The 16,533-nt window shown below is 36.8% G+C and overlaps 1 protein-coding gene across 4 annotated transcripts in view; it reads right to left on the bottom strand.

The window, feature by feature from the left end:
• NAALADL2 (N-acetylated alpha-linked acidic dipeptidase like 2) overlaps nucleotides 1-16,533 on the bottom strand; it is a 503,669-nt gene that overhangs the window by 145,607 nt on the left and 341,529 nt on the right. For all 4 annotated transcript variants that reach the window (XM_030028786.1, XM_030028785.2, XM_041126840.1 and 1 more), the window contains one exon: nucleotides 2,758-2,901. In XM_030028786.1, the coding sequence (XP_029884646.1) occupies nucleotides 2,758-2,901 (144 nt within the window). The remainder of the gene's footprint in view (nucleotides 1-2,757; nucleotides 2,902-16,533) is intronic.

Raw genomic sequence — 16,533 nt, 5'->3', positions numbered from 1 at the left:
ACTACACAGATTTACTTTAAATACTCAAGAGATTCATTGAAAACAGATGATTTGCACCTGACTGAAATCTACCAACTGGCAGGTAACTTAAAAACAAAGAAAGTTTACTGCAACTCAGCAGGACTTTCTTCATTTATGTTTATAGGAGTGCTTTAGTTTTACAGCAATCTTCACAATGTTCTAGCAAGTAGTTCCAGCAATATTCTGTAAAAAAAAAAAAGCTTCAGAAGCATACCGCTTCTCAATAAAACTTCACTTTTAAATTCCTTCTAATTGCCCATTGTTGGGAAAAAGTTCATGGGACCACAGAATTTCAGATTAGTGAGGATTAACAACGATGCACCATACTAACCAAAAAGCAAATCTAATTACTAACTTCGACTAACACAAAACTAATAACTAACTTCAATTCCCACTATTTGCTTTGTAGGTTCTAAGCATTCGATATATCTCAGATGTTTCTCTCCATATCCTCCCACTCCCTCTGTCACATTATGTCTCCTGAAAACTGCAAGGCTAAGGGAAAAGAGGCAATGTGAGAAAACTATATATAAATGTTTAATCATTACTGATGAATCTGCTGTTCAGCTTTTTTGAAACATACTGATGAGAGAATGATGATCATTTTATTCTAACAAATTTTAAGCCAACCCATCATCTGAATTGCTCATTCACCTCTTTTGACAGATAAGTGATGAGTTCTATGTCAGAAGTGAAATCTCTCTCTTAAGCTTCTTCAAATCAACAGGAAGACTGCAAATTCAGCCTTCACTGTTCTCATATGCATTGCTCTGTTCAGCATTTTCTCTTTAGCTATTATTGTTATTATTAAATAGTTATACAAGATTTCTTATCATGAGACCAGTCTTTTATCTTTTCCATTAAGGCTGCTGCTGAACACTTCAGCACACTATATGCTCTGGCACGTCTACAGTTTCACCATTATTTCAAGGCAAAATATATGACAATGCATTACAGAATTAGGCAAGGCTTCTTATTATAGACCCTACTTGATCAATAAATTAAGAATTTTTAAAAAAATCCCACATGGATTGCTGAGGTTCAGAAGCTTTACATGAAATCAGACACAAGCTGTTGTATTCACCCAGAGTAAGACGGGCATGGATTGGCTCTTACTAGACTGCTAGCTTGGAATATTCTTTCTTTCCAGAAATTTTCTACCACACAGAATTCCTGCCTTCTCAGGGAAAGAAAACAGACGTGCCGCACCTGTCACAGAAAAAGTAGCATAAGGTACCCTTTTAGGTGATTCTGTCCTGCAGCCTCCACACAAAGCTTTTTGAGAAACAGACACAGCGCAGCCTTTTATCTTTCTAAAATGAGTGTCATTTGCCAGCCCAAATTCATGCTTTCCTTCAGACACTTCAGCTGTTGAAAATTCCTATAATACTAGCAAGCTTCACACATCCTACCTGGCATAGTTAAGTATTTGTTCCTTCCAAAATGACCTTTTCCCATTTATTTAGTTTTTGTCTAGTGGTTGTGGGGAAGATCAGTTCATCTTTAAAGTATCTGGTCAGCCATGCATGGAAAGCAATAGTCCTGCCTAACCACAACAGCTTAAGCCGTGAAGCATGAGCTCTTTCTGCCTTTCTATTTAGTATGTATAACTACAAATGCTAACACAAGTCATAAAATTAATCAACCTTTTTTATGACTTGTTGTATTGTATTCCTCTTCCACAATAACTTTCCAAAAGCAATAAACAAGTGATACAGCACATATGTGATAGTACAATGGTTGCCCTTAAAATTTGCTTTTACTGTTATCATCACTGCATTTAGCACAGGATACAGTGGCTAACTTAATTTGCCTCCCCCCTTCCAAGACCACTGCTTCAAATCAATTCATTTAAAGAGGCGTTATAATAAAATATACCATTTTTTCTGCATTTTTTTCTGGTGAAAGATAGACTAGTACAACACAAAAATCAAGACAGAATTACTGTTTAAACATGCATCCCAGCTAGAATATTATCTGGAAGGTGTTCCTTCCTTCATTGAAACACTGTGCAGGATCTTTGCTGGAAGACTGTATTCTCACTTTATTCCTCCACATCAGCAATAAGTTTGTTCAAGAAATAATCTGTATGACTTTGCTAATGGCATTCTCTCTGAAGGGATACTCTGAATGCATTCTTTCATTACATCTAGCACTACTCAAGGTATTTTGTTCTTATCATGATGACCGTTCTCCTGGTGAAACTTGGGAGGAAAAGGTGCCTGAAGGTTCAGACAACAATACACTGTTTATTCTATAACAGATACAAATTAAAGAACACAGAAAGACACATCACTGTTTAGAATTATAATATTATTATGCCAGAGGCAGAAAAAAGACACAGAATAACTTTAATACCGATACTGGTGCCTTAATGTTAAAATCACATTCTTAATAATACAACAAGACCTAACAAACCGTACTGCAGCACTAACAAAGTCTCCCTAGTGATGGTATCTAAACAGAGGGTTTTTAAATCATTATTAAAAATTAGAGCTTAATGCCCTATACTAAGAGACTTTTTTTTTTTTTTTTTTTTTTTAACCCAAAACTTCCATCTATCAGATTTTGGGAGTGTAATTTTTAGATTGTTCATAGTCTCTCCTAGAAAGCAGCTAAGGAAAACATACTCATAATCAGCTAAACCTCTTAGTTATATACAGTTATAGAAAATGGATTTAGAGTCCTTGAAGAAGATTTCATAGTTTGAAGGAAAGATTACTTAAAAAGCATTACCTGTAGCTGGCAGTTGGAGGGGAATACACCTATCTTTTTGGACAGTGTCCTCAGGTAAGGAAACGAGTTTTTTGGCAAGCACTGTAGAAATTGGTTGTACTAACAGTGTTGTGAGGTTCGGTCGATTTTGCCTGTAGCTTCCCTCTTAAACAAAAGAAAGAAAACAGCAATTTAGTAAATGAGAATTAGAAGATTTCTCTTCTGCATAAACCAAACAAAAAAAGCAAATGTCTACAATACAGCTTAAAACAACCGATTTAGATAAGCAGCCATTATTTTGTACTAAAATTACTGAAAAAAAAAAAAAAAATCCCTTCAAGAACACGTGCCACAAAAATACATGTATATATTATAGTATTTGGGGAATAGTTCCACAAGAAAAAAAACTGTCAAAGAGTCCAAGCAGACATTGGATTGTATGTGACTTAAACACAACAAATGAAGTTTCTGTGTAGTTAAAGGAATCGGTGAAGAACAGGATTACTGATCAGCAATAACTTACAAATTCAAATAAGCCTTACAGGGAAGAGCAGACATTTAAACAATCTGAAATCATGTGTAAGTATCTGTCTGCACTGAATGACGCTACTACTGATAAGGCTGTTTGTTTTGCTAGGGATGCCAAAATGTTTAAATTCTACAGAAGTTGTCCTTAGCACTTAGCACTAAAACTGTTCAAGGGGCGAGCTATCACACGAACAAGGTTTTGTGAGAACTTTGACAAGAAACACACCACAGAGGATGCACGTTGATGATATACTGGCAACTTGATGAGACGTGCTTCCCTGCATATACCAAAAAGCCTGAAAATTTGTATGTATACCTTCCTCTTTTAAAGAATATAATCTGATTATCTCATTGACTCAAAGTGAGTTCAATGCAGCTAAACTGACTATAATTTATTTTATAAATGCAGGTGAGTTTCTGTGATGGAAGGTTGAAGGCTCACCTGAAGGAGGTCTGGAATAAGAGCGTACTAAACAGACACACATCAAGTGGAGGAAGGTACGGGTCAGAAAGCATCGGAATACTTCATTTACAGCTTTAAGATCTTAAGAAGCCACAGCACAAACCTCACAGTATCAGCAGATTCTCTCAGCATATTTTAAAATCTCCCTTTAACTGAAAAAATGTGAGTTTCCATACACACGATTGTCCAACACACAAGTGTCGGAAGGTTTCTGATGAGATGAGATATTTTGGGAGACCAACTGACAGAACTGGAAAAAAAAAAGCAAACTCTACACATGGAAATGCTCTGAAGCACTTCAGGACAAAATGCTCATCTGATTTTTCTCAACTATTTCAGCTGGCCTAATAAAGGCATCATCTCTTCCCACGGAAAGCAAGAATAGTCTTGCAGACGAAAAACCCAGCATGGAAAAGGAGGGGAGGTTCATAGCACAGGGCAGAAAACAGCTCTAGAACAACCTGCAAAAATCTAAAAGCCTTCCGATATACCTGCCCATACTGAATCATTTCCAAACTTCCAACTAGAGACTCAGAATACAAGGCCTCTCTCCGAGACGTGTGCGAAACAAACACCACACTTTCTGTTGACGTGGAGCTCTTTACAAACAGAAGGCATCCTTTACACCCTGTGTGACTACAGTCACAAAGGGAAGAAGCTATCAGAAATCAGCAGCACATATTCTAATAAATTTCTATAAAATTACTATCAGGAGCATTGTTACTGAACCACAATATAAAAAATCCACACACATCCTCCTTTTTTTAAATTTGTTTTTTGTGCTAGAAGCTCCTGAGACTTCTTACAGTGTGCCCTTAATCATAATGCAAAAATCAACCAAGGCTATAACATTTAATTAGGGGAAAAAAAAAAAAGTCTTGTTCAGCTTTAATACACAGTGGAAGTGTTACCAGTGTTCACTCTGAAAGATTCAGACAAATTTTTAAGTAGCAAGGTGAAACTGGTTCAGATTTAGAAAAAGTTTTGTCTTATCAAAGTTGGGCAGGGTTGAAAAATCTCTCAAAGTTGTTACTTCAGAAAATTGATGGTAAAATCAGTTTGCTCAAGCTTTGAGAGTCTGTTTCTGGAATCAAAAGAATCATAAAATATCCATCAGAGATGTGTAACTGAGACATTATTTTCTGTCTGCTGTTTGTCAATCTACAGACTGTATTACAGGAGAAATGAAGCTCAAAACGTTGCAGATGAAAAGCTTCTCTCCTTTCTCCATTTACCCATACCTTGAGCTTCACACCTGAATAAACTGTGAAAGATACACTTTCGAGAACAACCTAGAGGAGAAAACCTCCCATGTTTAAAAATGAATCATTTCACAATATAAGATGGAGTTTGAAGTATGGGAAAAAAAAAAAAAAAAAAAAAAAAAAAGATTTAAAATATAGAAAGGGAGATTTAAGTTATCTGGAAGAAGAACTTTCTAATAGGAGGAATTCATAAAGACTTGGCTAAGCAGGTGATAAAATCTCTACAACTGAAATCTTTTTAAAGAAAAGATTAAACAAACATCTGTCAGGAATGACATAAATATGGTTGATCCCCTCCCTGAGGGAAGGTGCTAGATTAGATGACCTCTTGACACATTTTCCAGGCCTGATTTCTATACGATTCTCTAGTAACTGAACTTCCTGAACTACTTACAAAAAAGCAGTTTTCTTCTGGAATTAAGATTAAAAAATGCTTTTAGAAAAAAAAAAAGAACTCCTTTCCCTCTGCCAGCCATTTATTAGTTGCCATGAGAGTACCTTGTTTAGGAGACTAAGAAAAGCTATCTGCAGCATGATGAGGATTCAAAAGTGAAAGATTCAAGACAAATCTCCCCAGTAAAACACAGTGCACAGTGAAAAATCTGGAGGTTTCCAGGGCTACTAGCTAAAGCACAATCATTCAGTTTTTAAATACTCATGGGCTTGGTGCTGTTCCAACTGCAAAACAGTGCAGTGCAACTTCATAAAGAAACCAATGTATCGAAAGAACTTTGTGAGATTCTAGCTTGCTCTTTCCCTGCTGGATGCCAAACTTCTTGGAGCACATAGTGCTTTCAGGATCTGTGAGCACAACAAAAGCTTTGAGAATAATTTAAATTTGAGATCTTGCTTGTAATGAAATTTAGTTTTATAGCATGAAAATCTTCCAAGAAACAGAATTCCTTCCTCTGTGCAAGTCTAACAATCTAACTGTGCCAGGCCCCAAACCACTATTAATTTAAGAAAGACTCTGGAGAACGTACTAGAATGCAAGAAGAAAAACATCCTAATGAATTATTAAGATAATTTTAGGAGCACAAAAAGAGGCAATCTTTAGAAAGTTTCTGCATAGAAAGTGAGGACTACCTTTCTACTTTTGCAGTTACTGTGTTTTTTGGTTTCTTTTTCAATGCAAACACAAACCTTGAGCATCAGTTTCCATACTGCTCAGTCTGGGATACACACTTGTAACCTAGCATTTCACAGCGTTCTACCACTTAACTTACTGGTATTGGTAACATACTCTGAGACTTCTGAAAAGTTTTTACTGAGAAAATTTAACGGTATTACTTGTGTACCATATGCCACTCAATTCTGGGTTAATGTACAATTGTACCATCGTTTCAATGACTTGTCAAGGCTGAAAAACCAGAGCACATGAAAGAGAAGTTAGTCACAATGTCATACTTCTCTAGTCAAAAGAATATTGCTTCAACCACAGCTTCTTCAGTATTACGCAATTAGGATTTTATTTATTTTTGTCTAAAAAGTTTGTGCTATAGAATCAACTTTCTGTTCATATTTATTTAAATTCCAGATTCAGAGAAAGACTGGACAGAATACTGTATTTCATCGTTATCTGTTTATTAAAGTCACCCTCTGCTGGGATCTGATAAAATAAAAAATTAATAAATAAAACTAAAAAATTTACTGATAAAATTCATTAAAATAATTCCTTCTATGACCCGAAATACTGTTTTAACGACGTCTCCCCAAAATATGGAAAAAAGTATAGTCTGACTGAACACTGAACCGTAATTGTACGTAGCCACATCTTTGACTTTCTGCTGCATTAATAATAGAGCAGTATTAGTTTTGAAATATCTGAAGTGAATGGCTCATTAATTTTTCACCTTAAGCTTAATAGAAATTTGACAAACAGTTTTATGCTGAGAATAGACACTCCAAACAGGACTTCACAGCACACGATGAGAATAAATTAAAGCATAAGAGACAGAATAAAGTGCGTTTGGTTAAATAAGATGATTCTGTCATTCAATTGCCTGAAGTGAACAATCAGTTCAATGCATTTCTGTGAAACAGGTATTCTTCCATTTACGCATTCCCAGCATATCTTCTGCACTGCCCTTTGTCAACACTTGATCTTGTACTAACCATTACAAAACCAAAGATGTAAAACCTGACACATCATAGACATTTACATTATTTGCACTTTGAACTTGTATACAGCTTCCCCCCCAACTTTGCTGATACGTTCAACAGCTGTTAGGCTTCCACTGCTTCTCATAAAGCTCATCACGATAATTTCTTTACACTTCCCTGCAAAATCAGTTTATCTGTGGTTTTCCCCACTTACAGCTAACCACACGCCCGGACTGAAAGGGACTGTGCAGTGCCTACTACAGGGAGACTCCGCCACCTGATCGGTGGCTCTAGGTACTAAAACCACATCACTACTGTTAATCATAATTCTGCTACGCAGCAGCTATTTTGTTACATCTTCAGCTACAGCTGCTTAAAATACTGTCCCTAATCAGCATTTTTAAGACAGACATGACTCTTCCTATTCAAAAAGCAGCCTTCAATTAAGCCTTCGCACTATCAGTTAATACTGCCAGACAAGGCTTGCACTGTTCACATTGGTGCATTATACATCAAGATTTGAGGTTTTTTTTTGTTGCTGCTGGTTTTGCACATTGCTCTTCCAATGAATAATTCCACAAAGTAACACCTTTTCCTAAGACAAATCTTATTGACTTCATACATACTTTTCAATGGCACTATTAGCATGAGTATAGTCATACTTCGCAGGATTTGGTTCAAGCAAACTCTCAGAATACAGATCCCGTCTAACCTCTGATATAAAATGTACCCATCTGCTACATCTCACAAAGTCACTGACATTTTTTTTCTCCTTCCATAATTCTCTCATTAAACATGCAAAGAAAAATAAACTGATTCTGGCTGTCACTTCTTCCTGTAAATGGATACAGTGAGAATGCTGATCCAGAAAAACTGATGCTGTTCTCCAAGCACTTCTGAACAGGAAATTCTGGGAAAGCCCCACATCCTCTCCAGTGTTTGGAGTTTTAAAGTCAGATACATGTTTTCTGCATATGAAGTCAAACAGACAGGTCTTCCTCCATCTCTCTAAAGTAAAGAAAATGGTACTAATTGCCCTATGGTGCTTAAAATGAAACTCAGAATGGATCTTATTAATGAGAAGGAAAAGACCATAGCCTCAGACTTAGAGAATCTTGAGAGGTATAAGCTAAAAATATCATCAAGGATAAGAAAAATAACTGGTATAGAAAAATGTAACTCAAGAGAAGAGCAGAACCTGAAGCAGATGCCCATGGAGTAGAAGTGGTAACAAGCAGTTCCCTGCTATGTCTTAATTAAGTTCTCTATGAATTATCCACTAGAATTACAGTGTGGAACATACATCAATTTTGAAGTACTTTGCTTCACTAGCCACTGATAGCAATATGGAGGAAGATAAAAACATTTGCTTCTCTTTTGTAAAAAAAGAACTTTGAAATTCTGCAACCGGGCATTTTAACAGCAGCCCCAACTAAGGACTTTCAAAGCAGCTTTATAGGCAATGAAGCAGGAGATGATGAACTGTTCTGCCAATTACAACAGCATTGTGGCAGCTTGCGTTTCAGGATGCATGATTCACACATGGACAAGGGATGCTTAGAACTATGTACTGATTTGAGATATGGGTGAGAAAGATGGCCGTGCCTATAAAAGATTTACACACATTTACAGAAAATACAGAACTTAAAGGCAGCGAGGATCACCTAGAAGGAAAATAAGTTACTGAGAGTACTCAGAAAGTATCTGAAAAACATTTTCAAATTTTAATTTGCATTGGTGATGGATAAAGAGACTTCTTTAAAAACACTTTTAAAAAAATTCCACATTCTCATGATGTCAAGAGTTAACAAAAAGCATTTCGAAGAAAAACAAAGATATCACACCACCTGTGATCAACTCCCACGAGTTAACAAGACCATACATTCAGTGATACATACAAAAATACATAACACTATAGAGATATTGTTTTGCTTTACAAAGTATATCTGCTGTATTCTCTTTACATCACATTTTATCAATGGAGTGGATGCAAATATGGGTACATATTACCCAAGACTGTATCTTTAAACAGTTTTCTGTTGTCCCTAAAGATAAAACTAGAAATTCCATAGCTGATATGAGAATATACTTCTAGAACTGTCATCTTTTTCCCTCCCTCTCAAGGAAATGTGCTTAACCAATATGAAGGAGAAAAAAATGTCACTCCCCTGTCTCTTAGTGCAAATCTCTCTTGTCTTAATGCCTACTTAATGTACTTTAAAAATACTGTCAGTTTTGTTTCTTTTTAAGATAAATAGAATAAAAAGCAACACATTTGTTTTGTAAAAGCAAAACTACTTTGACATACTGACGTAAAAACATCTCATTAATCCCCCATGCCCTTTTAAAATACTTAATAAAATGGCAAGAATAAAAAACAAAACAAAACAAAAAGCTTTTCACAATACTCTCACCATTTTGAATGCCCCTTTCCACTTAGCTTGTTATAGTAGCTAATCATTCAAACGACATAGAAGTGGCCAAAATAGAGCAAGATTACTTAACGCTTCTACACCAATTGACATGGAAGTAAAATTTTTCCTTTTTGTGTATCCTACAATTGTGTAACCACTAAGTCATAAAAAGGAAAGAGCAATTCTTCCACATATTACCAATAACTAAAACATATTCTTATGTCCTAGTAACAATGGAATATAACAGGGGAGAAAGGATAAGGTACTTCTCAGTTCTTCATGTGTTAGCAAATGCTTGTCTTGCTACTGAACTGAAAGAAACTCTCCACTGACAGAGAGTAGTTTGGGCCATGTGACATACAAATTATTAGTGATGGTAAATATTCAAAAGGGTTGACAGAAGTTGTATGGGGTACCAGACAAAAAATAAATAGCCCTCAATACCTTAAAAATAAGCTTATTAAAAAATCCAATAATCATAGATTTCAGTTTCTGCATAATTTGTTCTTTGCATGCGTGCTGAATTCAAATCAGTGTCTTCAAAACTTCTGTGTTTAATTTTGGATCCTATCTGAGGTGTTCTTAATACTGAAACATCTGCTTAGCATCTTCTACCTTCATTAAATTTAAGAACACAGGTACTTCACACTGTAAGGGTGTCTGTGGGAAAATAATCAGTGCCAAAAACATTGGAAACACTCAAAGACATTAGCCACGTAAAAAATTGACCACTAACTGCTGCAACCATGTTATCTGACTCTTAAATTGGGTAATAAGTACCATTAACGACTGCAAAAATAAATACCACAATTCTTACTTAAACTTGAAATCTTTGCACCAAATTAGTGATTCAAACATAGCATAATAAAATAATTCTACAACAAATCTATTGTTAACTGATATTTTGTATTTTCCTAAAATAGTAGAGGTATCAACCAAATGGAATTCAGCAAAAGTGCTTGAAGTGATTGCTCTGATGTTCAGAATTACTGCATAATCCAAAATATTAAGTATCAGACATATACTTGGACTTTTTAAATCTTTCTCTTAAACTACTTCATGAATCCTATATTGGCAAGTCTATGTTTGAAATGTACCCTATTTGTTGCTCCCAGAAAATGTGTTTCCCAGACTATTAACTATATGATGTTCTTGAACTAGAATTCAGAAGGAAGTGTGTATGTACGTGTGTGTGCATGAGGGAACACAAATCAAACTGATGTACTAAGCTTGACAGAGGTGGCTTTTAAAACTGAAATATTATAGAACATTTTGAATTCAAGTGCCAAACACATTATGGAATTTTTTATCAGTTTCATTGAAAAAATACACTGTGGTTTCTGTCTGAGAGCTACTCGGGTCTGTCCCATCTGTCTATATACCCTGGGTCAAGCACAGCCCTAGCTCAAGTTTACTCCCTTGACTGTGGTTGTGCTACTGATGAATTTGGCCTGCTGTGTTGAAACGAACACAAAAAACATCATTGGATCCCACATTCTGCTACTGCAAGGTTGGATCATTCCCTTAAATATTTGTTGAAAGCAAGAATTTTGAAAACATCAGATTATATAAGCGTAAGGTACTACGTAAGTGACATGAAACCCATTCCAGACTTCATATTTTATAATATAGTTCATAGACACATACTTAGTCTTGAACATAAGCACTTTACATTTGCTTCCACAATGCTTTTTTTCCTCCAAGGTAAGTAAATGACGTTTCTTTTAAAAAAGAAAGTTATAATACTCAGATTTTATAACTGCCTTTTCCAATCTGCAGTGCCATATTCCAGTCAGACCTTACATAGTTTCTGATACTGGTTTCCTTTTCCTGTCTGGTAGCAGCCCACACTGAGAAAAACAGCAAAGATGATAATGCAGCAGCCCTCCTAATCTGAGTGGGCAAGCAGCTTTTCTTTAGCTTATGGATAGTTATAGTAATTGGCTGGTTATTATCTCTCCCATGCTTTTTGAAGAACATGCAAGAATGAGAATAGGGAATAACGTATTGGTCAGTTCACTTTATGGTTGCCCAGCAGAATCAAAGATTTCTCTCCCTCCTGCAAAAGGATCCCGGTAGCCACCAAGCATGGGTATCCTGCTCAATAGTGGGACCATTAAGTCACACCAGCAGATAAGGCACAAAGCACCTCCTGCATGAATTATGTTTCCTATTAACCACTTCAAGAAATAAGCAACTTCGGGCACATTCAAGAGTTAATGGGCTGGTCTTACAGCTTGTTCCTTCATGAAATAAACCTTGGTTTTCTACACTGGTGATGGCCACTGTAGACGAAACAAACCAGAAACATGGAAATGAGACACTGATACAGATTTCCTTCCCTTCAGTGATGATCAAGACTACAAACAGCAAAATAACTGTCTTGCTTTAGGTGAAATATGTTTGCAGCAGCCAGAATATACATCAGGTTACATATGCCATCATTGTTCTGGTTACAAACAACCATGGAGTCCTATTTACCCAAAATAATGAGATTTATTGTTATTAAAAATAATAAAAGCCCTGTAACACTCTACAAGGAATGGAATGGAAATAGAAAATCTCTAAGAAAACACTGAAAGTGACAGGTTTAGGATACCAATTATTTTGTTTATGGCATGTAGTGAACACTGCAATGACTCAGAATCACGTGCTGTGTGTATATATTTGGTGGACAACATGAAATAAAATTGCATATGTTACCTGTGGTACACTATGCTTTTCTTACAAAAATATCTCTCTCTGATTCATTCTTCCATATTTGTTTGAAATCATGGAAAGTCACATGTTCAGTTTGATGACTTATGGGGTCATCCAAGGGTTTGAAGTCTCCCCCTTTTCCCACAGCTTGTTACTTATTCCTCTCCCTACACTGCAGTGCCATTATTTGTGCCGGCACAATTGTTTCAGTGGCCATACTATGAACCAGATCAGCAAACTTTAAGTTCTTTAAAGCTAGATCAGTTCCCCAACCCATATCACAGCAGTGCTCTTAACAGATAAATCAGCAGAGTACGAGGTAAGTTGGGGCGAGGAGGTAGATGGGGCGGCAGGAATTCCTCCAGTTCCTCCCAAAGCCTTGTATTGTCTAACCACAATTACACAGGATACTTTTGTCCTCTGCAACACAAAGTGACTGCTCCTTGGCACAGAACAACACTTAAATATGCACATAAATTGAAAAACTACTTACAGTTTCAAACAAACACACACACACACAACAACTTTATAGTTTCCATTTTCTCTAGGGTTCTTATTTTTTAAAAAAACAGCTTGTGTTTTGATTTGTAAGGGAGCACCACCTCACCTTACATTTTAAAAATCAGAGCCAGATAATACAATCCTCACATAGGAGGAAAAAAAAAAAAAAGTTAGTGTGCTAGGGTCTGGTTTATAAAAGAACTAACTGGTAAATCTATGATAACCATGCAATAGCTGAGTAATGACTGATCGGAAATGAGACGTTAATTACAGGTCAGATCCTAATGGACAGATGCCTGCATACACAGAACTACGTAATCAGAATCAAAAGCAACAAGAATCCCCTTGTCAGCCCAAGGACTATTATAAATACTGAATCACAGCACATAGATTGACTCAGCCTTCTGCATATATTTTTGGTTCCTTCCTGCCAGCATTGTGGCAAACCAACAGTATGTCTTCACTGTCTATCCATATGTAAAAAATGCTGGTTTACATATGCTCTGTTGAGTCAGACCTCAAGAATGATTACTGTTGATATTTTGGAACATTTCTGCAGTGGTGTATGAGGTGCTATTATTCTGTGCGAATACTCTGATTTAAAGCAGCAATTCTATGCATGCTACATTCTGGTATTAAGGTACACATTTAGGGTTTTTCTTTTTTTTTTCCCCTCCTTTTTGTCTCTATACTGTGTTAATGAATGTCAAATCAGGATGGCCTAGACTGCATTCTCTTCTCATTCTGCATAGCTCTGTAGCTCCCCCTTGCCACATTTGTTTTCTTATCAGCAAAATATTTCTAAGTTCTTGATTCATAACTGTATATATTAGCATTTCACTCGTAAAAAAAAAACAACAAACCAAACCAAAACAAAACAAACCGAAAAAACCCCGAAAAACCAATCCCTTACTTTCTCTTTTGACTGCCATCTGTTAAGCTTCTCCTCAGAGAAATTAGCAAGTTTCCATATTGGATCTCTGAACTACAAATATGCCATCATCTGCAAAACTTATGAAAATAATCCCCATTGGAAAAGATAATAGTCTAATATAAAATTACCAGAAAAGACTGAAACATAAACAGAGGGCATTGTCCAGATATTATATGAAGGTGGCTCGTGGCCCCTAAACAAATGGAGCAGTCTGGATAATGTCAGAAGTACAGAATAGTTGAGCCTGGAAGAGACATGCAGAGATTGTTCAAGGACAAGCCGCCAGCTCAAAGCAGAGTCAACTAGAGCAGGTTGCCCAGGACGTTGCCCAGTTGGCTTTCAAGCATCTCCAAGTACACTCCAAAACCTTTCTAGGCCACCGCTTCCAGTGCTTGACCATCTTCACCATAAAATAGCTTTCCTTATGCTTCAGGGGAATTCCCTGTATTTCAGTTTCCTCCTCCATCCCCTGAATACCACTCGAGGAGAAACTGGCTCCATCTTCTTCTATACTCCCACCAAGTATTTATACACATTGTTAAGATCTCCACAAGTCTCCTCTGCTCAAGGATAAACAATCCCACGTCTCTCGGCCTCTTCTCATACGTCAGATGCTCCAAGCCCTTAGTCATCTTCATGGCCCTTTGCTGCACTCGCTCCGCGATGTCCGCGTCTTTTCTGTACAGGGCGGGGAGCCCAGAACTGGACCCAGCACTCCAGCTGTCATTTCACCAGCGCTGAGTGGAAGGGAAGGATCTCCTCCCTTTACTCGCTGACAGTGCTATTCCTAATGCAGCCCAGGATGCTGCTGGCCACCTTTGCTGCCAGGGCACGTTGCTGGCTCATGCTCAACTTGTTGTCCACCAGGACCTGCAGGTCCTTTCCTGCCAAGCTGCGTTCCAGTCAATCATCCCCCAACGGGTACTGGTGCGTAGGCTTGTTCCTCCCGTGTACAGGACGTTGCCTTTCCCTTTGTTGAACTTCATGAGATTCTGGCAGGCCACTCCTCCAGGTTGTTGAGGTCCCTCTGAATGGCAGCACAGCGATCTGGTGTGCTGAGCTGCATGCAGAACAGCAACTGTAAAGCCTCAAATTGGTGCGTTGCCTCTTCTGAATTCGAGATAAACCAAGCAAGAAGTGGTTTGGAATGGTTGCTAATCAGTGATGGCAGACCCTAACTCCACACACAGCAAACGGAATAGGTAGAAATAGGGATGCACTGGTAATTGTATACTCTGGACTATTAATCCTTAAGCTATCAGGGACACAGCTGTCTGAATCAAGTGTCTCCCTAAGATGATGCAAAGCATTGCAGTCAAAAGCACTTATTTTATCCATCTGAAGTACCAATACAATTTCTAACTCATAACTTAGGCCTTACACATAATAGCTGGATTTAAAAAAACACTCTGTATCTAAAAACATAACATTTGGGGAATTTGAGATAGCCAGGGAGTCAGATACAAACTAGTGCTGGTTTGTTGGTTTTTATCGTGTCAAAACAATTCATTGGTAAATATTAGTGCCCAGCTAATAGTCTCCTATTATGCTGTAATAAGCATCCCTGATGTGCTACAACTTTGTTAAAACTTTTTTTTTGGCATTACAGGATAACTCAAGAAAACAGTTTAAAACCAAGAAAGCCTCTAACATTCTGTCTGAAAATGATACAAAATTAATACGCTTTTTCTGTTTTAGCAGGGTTAATTGTAACATCAAAATAATAGGGAAGTTGCAGTGTTAATTTTACTAGTATCATCTTAATGTCAAAAAATTTCTAATAATGCATGCCTATTAACTGAAAGTATATTAATGCCATTCAACATTGTTTTAGTGGAGCATGCCATTGGAAATGCAGTGATGCTCATTTTCAAGTTAAATTCCTACTATATGCATCAAAGACATAGGAGCAGTTGAAAAAAACCCATCTCTATCTGGTTGCACCTTGCTCTAAAGGGCTTGCATTCAAATTAAAAGAAGTATACTTAAATACAGAGGAGAAGAATCAGTGTTTTTAAAAAGCCAGATTGCAATGGAAGTTTTCCAAGTTCTGAGTTCATCTTTAATTTATTAATCTTTCACCTGCAAGATTAGATATAGTACATATATTTGATCATGTACCAGTAATAATTTGATTACAATTACTGAAGAAAAAAAATATCCTGGCAAGTCAAACTCAAATGACAGTTTTCTAGAATGAAGATATAGGTGTTCTCAAGATCCTTAATCAATCCTGTTTATAGTACAGAGTGGAGAAAGAGCTACGCTCTGAAAATCCTAAAATTCTGAATCTATGGAAAACCTTATAACATGCATTGGTTCACTTGGATTACAGAACAGAGACATATAAACTATAATCTATTTGCAGCGCTCCTCAGAGATATAAACACTGGTATTTAATTTACTTAATTACTTGCTTATGTATTTGCAATGTTTTATTATGTTCATGCTGACTACTGTAACTGCTGTATTCAGCTTCAGAAGGCTATTACAAACACCCATGAGAACTGGATTTTATTTTGCGCACAAGAGCACACCGTATGTGAATATTCATTCATTCAATGCTCTGAATGGAGTCCTTGGCCCTAAATGATTCCTGAACCACCTCTTGTAAGAAGCTTTGTGTCCTCACTGAGGTAACGTACACAACTGAGCTTGTGTTACTGGAGATGGGCATGCAAAATAAATCATTTTGTTGAAATAACAGAGTTGAGGAGCTAGTCAATGTTTAGGCTAAACACCCTGAAATTCAAGGACAATTTGAGTTAGGAAGATCAGAAGCAAAGAAAATTTGAAACAAAAAAGAAAACGAGGCAATACTTAAAAAAAAAAAATTCTTGTTAAAGAAGAGTAGAACAGCAGCATTGTTTCAGAATATTATATTTAAGG

The sequence above is a fragment of the Aquila chrysaetos genome, chromosome 10 (assembly GCF_900496995.4).
Source record: "Aquila chrysaetos chrysaetos chromosome 10, bAquChr1.4, whole genome shotgun sequence".
In the NCBI taxonomy this organism is placed as follows: Eukaryota; Metazoa; Chordata; class Aves; order Accipitriformes; family Accipitridae; genus Aquila; species Aquila chrysaetos.
Note: the sequence above shows the minus strand (reverse complement) of the source record. Positions and strands in the feature narration are given on the sequence as shown.